This window comes from Trachurus trachurus (assembly GCF_905171665.1).
Source record: "Trachurus trachurus genome assembly, chromosome: 13".
Lineage (NCBI taxonomy): Eukaryota > Metazoa > Chordata > Actinopteri > Carangiformes > Carangidae > Trachurus > Trachurus trachurus.
In genome coordinates this window covers 33,564,430-33,572,893 of record NC_139892.1, presented here as the reverse complement: position 1 = coordinate 33,572,893, position 8,464 = coordinate 33,564,430, and the positions used below count along the sequence as shown (strand labels likewise).

At 43.0% G+C, this 8,464-nt stretch overlaps 1 protein-coding gene across 1 annotated transcript; it reads left to right on the top strand.

Moving 5' to 3' along the window:
* Positions 1-1,182: 1,182 nt before the first annotated feature.
* On the top strand, positions 1,183-3,629 carry LOC310995487 (prolactin-releasing peptide receptor; the record flags this gene model as incomplete). The annotated part of the gene is made up of 3 exons (XM_083984555.1): positions 1,183-1,648; positions 1,971-2,368; positions 3,402-3,629. The coding sequence occupies 3 exons, from the start codon at positions 1,183-1,185 to the stop codon at positions 3,627-3,629; spliced, it is 1,092 nt and encodes a 363-aa protein (XP_083840681.1).
* Between the last annotated feature and the right edge of the window lie 4,835 nt (positions 3,630-8,464).

The window sequence follows — 8,464 nt, the reverse complement described above, 5'->3', positions numbered from 1 at the left end:
CAAGTCCAGTTGCCTACGATTCAATTTGCCCAAAAAAGAACAATGACCTGGATGAATGAGAATATCCATAGACATGTAGGCCTATGTTGTATCACAAGATACAATAAGGCAATTGATCACAGTTGGCACCACCTCAGAAAATCACCTTCACACTCTAAAGACATACAGTACACACTCCGGCTGCTGTCATTGAGCTGTCAGTCGCTGTACTAAGTTAGTTATGGTACTGTGGTCAAGCCTCTGCAGTCCCCCCCCTGGCTTTATTTTGTTTTTTCTTGTGCCGGATTTTTTTTTTTTTTTTTTTTGCCTGGCTTTTTTTTTAAATGTATTTATTGGCTTTTTTCCCCCATGTCCCCCTCCATAAAAAATAAATTACCCTGAAAAACTTAAAAGAAAAAAGTAATTACTCAGAAAAACCCAAAAAATAAATTACTCAGTAAAACAGGTTTTGCAATACACTTCCGTAATTCTATATCCACTTGTGCAGTACAAACAGGAACTTATGTGGCATACTATTATATTTATATATATATATATTTTTTTTAAAGTATATTTATGCCTTTATAGATAGTACAGTTGATACAGACAGGAAACGGGGAGGCAGAGAGAGAGGGAATAACACGCAGTAAATGGCGCCCGACGCGGGACTCGAACCAGGGCCGACTGCAGCGAGGACTGTGCCTCAATAGGTTAAAATTCAGGGCTGCATGTCCTTTGTATGAAGTTAATAATGGCTGCATGTCAGGGTTAGAGCACCTGCTTACATTGAAAAAAGAGTTGACAAATCAACAAATCTTAGACATGTAGAGGGGAGACACACTAAACCTACTCTTATCAACTTTTTGTTTTCCCCCACAAATCCGAAATTTGTCAGCCACCCAGCTTTCACCTGACTTGTTTTTTTTTCCAGAAAATATTTAAAGGGCCAGTTGGTCTTATCTGATTAGCAGGTAGTGCAACATCGGACAGTCACTCACTCATATTTTTGTCGCTGCACTTTTTTTTTTCCTTTTGCAATTTTTTATCATCATCGTATTTGCTGGTTGAAATGTCAACTTGAATAAGAATAAATTTGTGATACGTGGTTGACAAGTGATACATTAAAATGTTGCATTTTTGTTATGTTGTTATGTTGCATTATTGACAGTGCTATCTCTCACTTTTAGGTTAGCCTGCAGAGACATGGATTTTTTCACTGATGAAGATTTCAGTATGACTGACAACACCAGCCATGAATCAGGACAAGGAGGAGTTCTGGACGGCAGCAAAAACCAAGGACTGAACCACAGTGACCCCCTGGATGTGTTCATAGGCATGGAGCTTCTTCTCCGTTTCAGACCCCTCTTCCTACCTCTCTACTGCCTTTTAGTGGCCGTGGCTGGTGTTGGAAACTCCTTCTTGTTGGCCTGTATCTTGGCTGACAAGAAACTCCACAATGCCACCAACTTTTTCATCGGTAACTTAGCAGCAGGAGACCTGCTGATGTGTTTGAGTTGTGTTCCACTGACTGCATCCTATGCCTTCGACAGCCATGGCTGGGCTTTTGGGAGACCCCTATGCCACCTGGTCCCCTTGCTGCAATGTGCCACAGTGTTTGCATCGGTGCTGTCACTCACTGCCATCGCTGTGGACCGCTATGTTGTTGTAGGTGAGGGAATTTCAGTAATATTATTTTAAATGATGATTCATGGTCACTCTTGGTAGAAGCTTATTTAGAAGCCTCTTCAACCCCACTCTCTGCAAGAGTTGAAAATGCTTTTGTAAGGCACCATATGGTGAACATTAAAAAACATTTCTCTAGTTGATAAGTCTTTTAGACCAAACCTAAGGGTGCTGAGACAAGTAGAGTGAAGTGTTATTTAATTTTTCTACAAACAAAATCTTGGCTATGCTTAATACATCTGAATGGCCCATAAGTCACACTTTCCATGCATTGTTGATGTCTGTTCTTCTTTTCCTTTCTGTATCAGCTCACCCAGTGCGGAGAAGGATCTCTGTGTGGGGCTGTGGTGCAGTGACTCTGGGTGTATGGCTTTTATCTCTGGCCCTGGCTGCACCTCCATCCCTCTACACACGTTACCTAGACCTGCGCCCGAACGGCATCGACTTGGTGGTGTGTGAGGAATTCTGGCCAAGCAGCAGCAATCTGCGGCTGCTCTATTCCTGCTTCATACTGATAGCGTCCTATATGATCCCGCTGCTGTCAGTCAGCATATCTTATTGTGCCATCACTGTCAGCCTGAAACGTTACTCGGTGCCTGGGGAGCAGTCAAACAGTCAGCAGCGCTGGAGCCAAAGGAGGAAGAAGACCTTCTCTCTGCTGGTGGCGTCTGTGCTCGCCTTCGCCCTGTGTTGGCTGCCTCTGCAGGTGAGTCCCAGACTGTGTTAGCGTTAAGCAGAACTAAAGGAAGATCTTTAATTGGCTCAGGAGGCGAAACAAGCTTAGATTCTTTTATAAATGCCTGGTAGCAAATCATGAACTTGACAGCTGTGGAGTGAGTGAAGCTTTAACTGTCCTTGAGATGATTAGATATTATACATCATTAAAGCAGAAGTGAGTGATATATTTGTGTTAATATAAGTCTTAAATAGTTATATCTTCCGACAGCAATCACTTACATAGAGTGTTTGGACTGAAACACGGGTCTCTCAGTCCCTCTGCTCTGCTCTGAGCCGAAGAGAAAACATTTATCGTATCCTACAGTTTTTATCCAATGAGGAGAGAGAACGGCATGCAGGGCTGTGTGTGCAGCCAAGGAACGCCGTGAATGTGGTGACGTAGCGACGAGGACTGTTATGGTGCGTTCAAGGAAACTCGTATTTTTCCGACCGTGAAGTGGTACCAGTTCGATCTGGTACGAGTTCACCGGTCGGAAGTTACGAGTGGCCGTTATAGTGACTTTCACCGGTAAAACAGGTCGGAAAAACACGAGTGGGTTGCCTGGAACGCTACAAAGTCGTAAGTTGTGACTTGAAGCTGTAATTTACGATTTCAAAAGCCTGCCTGGAACGCAGCATTAGCGAAAACGACCGGATCACTCACTTCTGCTTTAACCGCAGAAGCTCATTATCAGGTTATTGTGTTTACAAAACTAACATTGCATCCACAATGAGCCATGCAAAAGGCTACAAGATTTGAATTTCATCATTCTATTAATGGAAGAAGTGGATTTGCACAGACCCATAACCCATTTCAAAAAAGCAGTTTTGGCACAAACTGATACATTTGCAAGTGGTGAAATGTTATCAACAGTAGCTTGCATGTTGAAATTTGGCAGCAAGGGTCTCTGACTATTAGGTTTTATGGCTGAGTAAAGTAATGCAGTGTTAGTATTCAACATAAATGTTCTATTGTTTTATGTTATTGTTGTATGACTAACAAACCCTAATCCTGTATGCAGATCCTCAACCTGTTGCTGGACCTGGACCCAGACTTCCACATCATAGGGAAGCGCTACATAAACGTCTTACAAGTCTGCTGCCATTTAGTGGCCATGAGCTCTGCATGTTACAACCCTTTCATCTATGCCTCCCTGCATAGCAAGGTACGCATGCACCTTAGAGGCTACCTCTGTCCTTGTCGCAAAAGTCAGAGGGCAATGGTTGACAGATCGACGTCCAGGAGCTGATTTCAAACTGTGTCTGCTACGACACCTCTGCTTCATCAGTTGCTGACATACAGGTCCCCACCCTTTACCTACCCGCAGCACCTAGCACTGATGTTACTGAAAATTACAGCTTTTCCACATACATTTAAAACAGATTTATCCACAGTTTTTCACTGTTTTGTGACTTCCACACATTCAGTTCTCACTTGTACCATGTCACCAGAGAATGTGACTTACATGCATTAATTCTCAACCATGTCACCAGAGACAGTGCTAAATAGGAACACTTCTGACAAACAAATACAGAGATCTATACCAGACTGGTTTGGCATTATAATGAAGAGGACTATGCCATCCATTGGGATCCCTGTGTTTTTCTTGGGTGGCCAAGCTGCGGGCACAGACACGAAGCAGATCCTGCAGCTTTGAAAAGGTCAGCAGAGGCATGAACAGACCCGTAGGCGTGGAGGTTCTGTAGCAGACTTATGCTGGAGGCTAAGACCAGGGGTGGATACACTGGTTACAGGGCCTCATTATATTTGGACAATAAACACTTTGGCTTCAGAAAGCTGACTTACAGTGTAATAATAAATTCATCTCAGCAGACATGGACTACAGACCATGAAGAGGACATGTGCAAAAGATGCAATGTGATTGTTTTATTTTGCCCCTGCTACTGAATGTATTTGCTTCAAAATCTTACTCTTATCTTTAATTATGCCTCTCTTGTATTACAGCCTGTTACATCGTATTATTTGTATACAGAGGCTTTTATCTAAAGCAATTTACAAGTGAGGGACAATATTGAAGCTCCATTACAGTAGGAGACCTTGGTGTAAGTATCAAGTATCACATCTGTTCAATGAGTGCAAGGAGATCAGGTAAAGAAGAGGAAGGTCTTAGGAAAGGAGGTACTCGTGGAAAAGATGAGTTTTTGAAGAGATTATTATAGATAGATGGGGATAAAAAGGGATACCATTGCTCTGATAGCACTTGGTAACTCATAGCCTGGACTGAGATTGCCTTGTTGTGCAGGAACACCAGAGCCAGACATTACCCTCCTTGCAGGAATGCAGTGAGTTCAAATAGATGGGCAGAGACCCAGAAGTATTAGTGTTTTGAATTTGTTTCAGGTAAGTTGCCAGGTCAAAAAGTAGCAGCAGTAGAGTTGATGTACTGTATCAGATGCTGCCGCGTTCTTGACCCTCTTTAAAGATTCCACTGTGTGTGAAGGGAGGCCTTCCAAAAGCAGATAGCGTTAGAGGTTGTGGCAGGAGGTAACAGAGTTGGGTGATGTACTGCATCAGTTAAGGCCTGGTTTTTCTGAAATTGTTGACTGCAAAGTAGCAGATGTGGTCCGTGAATGATAGCTGTTCATCAAACATGGCACACAGAGTTTCTTGCAGCCTTGATTAGGTACGATTGGGAATTACTGTATGAGATATTATATTATATCAGATTTGTAATGTTGATGTACATTTTGCTATTTTTGTATCATCATATATTATTTATTCACTGGGATTTAGCTCCACGATTGAACTTTGTGTGTCATTGATCTTTGGATCCTGTTCGTGTGGTGTGTACACTGTTTGTGTGGACCTGGGTAAAATATACCAATATGTACAATACAGCTGCTATTTGTAAAATGTGATTAGTACCAAATACATAAAGGTGTTACCTGATGAATAAAATCTCTTTGCTTTCACTCTGTAATAAGATTGATAGCGATGATCAATTTAGTATTCAGAGCATGAACACAAAGTCACCCTGAATCATCACTGATGTCACCACTCCCATTGAGTCTTTTTAGCCACTTTGGCTATCAAGTCTATTGTTTAACTAGATCCTGTTACATGACTCACCAGAGAACTGGCTAATGTGACTTACATGCATTAATTCTCGAGATTGAAAACTAGATGTATTCAGTCAGTGTACAAGGAGGAATTAAACCACTCACTGTGGCTTTAGCACAAGGTTATAAGCCCCAGCTTCAATGGTACTGATGTCAACTGTCACCTTTTACCATCAGATTGCTTTTCTGTTTGTTGCTCAGCAGCCAAGTTGTCCTGGTTTTTCTCTTGAAGAGAACCTTGAAACTGCATCAATTAGATTCTTTGCCCTGGTGCTCCCTCTGAAAGGGTGTGCAGTACATGTATTCTTTGAAAGGGAGGTCAATTGTTAAAGAGGCTAGACTCAATGTTCATTCATTGTAACAACCCTTGCAACTTGATTTGGAGCCATCCTTAGTTATTTATCAAGAATCCATCAATCAATTTGTTGCATTAAGTCTTTGTAGGTGTGATTGGATCAGATTTGACGGCAATGGTGATAATAAGCTACATCCTGATTTCTGCATGGATTAAATGAGCCTCTCGTCTTTTAACCAGTAAGAGCAGAAGAAATCTCTGACTGAAATAACTGAAACCCTATTACTGTCACTGTTAAAATACCATTTGCTCAGTTTGTAATTAGTTGTGATTTCATTGTAATGGCATATTGTATATGTACAGTACCAACTGTTAATAAAATAATGGTTCACAAAAATGCAATTTTGTCATTCCACAGGTCCACACAAAAACATAATTGAACATGAACATGAAACTTGTGCATACAGGAGTAGAGAACATGCTGGACACAATTTTAACCTTCTTGAAAACTATGGAATACAAGGGACAAAAATGAACAAAGAGCAATCACCTCATGCAGCGTAATCAAAATCCAATTATTGCACTGTGGGTGTGGAGGTCTAATATTACCTTATTATTCTTCTGCTTCTGACACTAACGAGCAGATGATGTCTTTATATAAAGCTGTCAAACTGCAGAGTGCACAAAAACAACAGCAAGATGTAGAGGTGATATAGCTGTGAAGATTTTTCATGGCATCTTATGGAAGCCTGCGAGCCAGTTCAGGCAGGAAACTCGAAAAATTAGCTTTACTCAACGTGACAAGCATCACTCAGTCATGCACCCTCGCAATTTGGGGCGCTCTTTGCTTCCAGTGACACTGATGCACGGCGTACTTTTCCTAACTGTCTTTATCAGCACCATGTATATTTGATGGAATCCTGTTCAGGGAGTGAAGAGCCGGAACCTAGACGCCAAACTCTAAATATATAGCCTACTGAAGTCATACTCTATGTACTGAAGCTGCAATAAACATTTGAATTGTGAGTTTTCTGACTGAACTGTTGATTCTTGAAAAAACTGAGAAATTCAAGGCAACTCTTCTTGATTTAATATTTGAAAAGCCTTCATTAAAAGAATGGTACACCGATATGTTTCGGCCTTCGTGGGCCTTCGTCAGGGTGATCAGGAAGTATGATACAACAGAATCTTAGGGTGTATTCACACCTGCAGTGTTAGTGCGCACTAAATCTGGTGCGCACTAAATTTGGTCCAGTTTGGGTCAGTGTGAAAGCAAATCGCACTCTAATGCGCACCAAAACTAGTGCGGCCTGAGGAGGTGGTCTCGGTTCGGCTCCAGCCGAACTCTGGTGCGCACTAGTTTAGGTGTGAAAGCAACCGCACTCTGGTGCGAGCCAACTGCCAGGCGAACTCAACAAGGTTGAGCTAAAGGGGCTCCCGTAGTCGCTGTCAACGGGTTAACGCAGCGGGGAGACCGCCCGGTGCTCCGGTGCTGCGGAGCTCTGTCCCCACAAACGAAGCAGCAGCAGCGGGGCGGCCGGTCGGTGCGTGTCCGCTGAGTCCGCTCAGGTCGGCGGGTCCGTCCCTCGGGTCCGCGGAGCAGCTGGTTACCGAGCAGCAGAGGTCCGCCCGTGTTTAACGTTTAACCGGGAACTAACGGGACCGAGCTGGGTGAACGCAACCGGAAACCAGCCGGAAGTACCAAACAGAGTTATACATGCAAACAATATAGAAATAAATGACCAGAGCTACTAACAACCGGCCCTACTGCCCTACTTGAGTCTCCATCATGAAAGTTTTATCAATCAGCGCTTCCAGATTCCAACCGGTAGTCATGGAGACATGACGCTCTCCAAGTTTGGTCCCGAGTGACAAAAAGCAGGTGTGAACGCAACCGCACTAACTGAAAAATGAAACAATGTATCATTTTAACATTTGGTGCGACCAGGGTGCGCACTAAACAGGTGTGAATACACCCTTAAATAACCTAGGTCACTATAGGGATTGGACAGGAAGTAACACCTGGCACCTCAGGTTGTCCAACAAAGGGTGAGTAAACCTACACAGTGCCCCTAGAGGTCAGTCATAGAAAACCCAATATACAGAATAGCACCACCAAACTACATAGCAGAAAGCATAGTCATAGTCATAATTATTAGTCTTTATGGCATATGCTCAGCCAAGTGGTCCTGTAGTCGATGTTTTGTCCTTTCCACATAAAAAAGCAGGACACTTTGAACTGTTGATTCTGTTTGAAAGGGTTGAGATCAGCACCCATTTAGCTGCTTCATATGGGAGCGTGCCTATGTTCCCTCAGCCCTATGTTCCCTCAGCCCTATGTTCCCTCTGGACTCTCTCTACCTATCTGGACTCTGTCTATCTGGCCTGTCTAGCCTCTACCTGGTCTTTTTACTAAACTTAACCAACTCCTTTCTTCATTGCCTAAACCCAACCAATGGTGGGACCAAAGGGCTGTGGGAATAGGGCCTAATTTTCAGTGACAACAAAAGTTAGAAATGAGGGAACATAGGGCTGAGGGAACATAGGGCCTAATTTTCAGTGACGACAAAAGTTAGAAATGAGGGAACATAGGGCTGATAGGGATGACCCCCTTCATATTACACTAAATGGATGTGGTAGGTTTAGTTATACTGACTCAGTGTTGAGTGGAATCTGGCTACGGCATACACAAATCCCCCGACAGTGAGG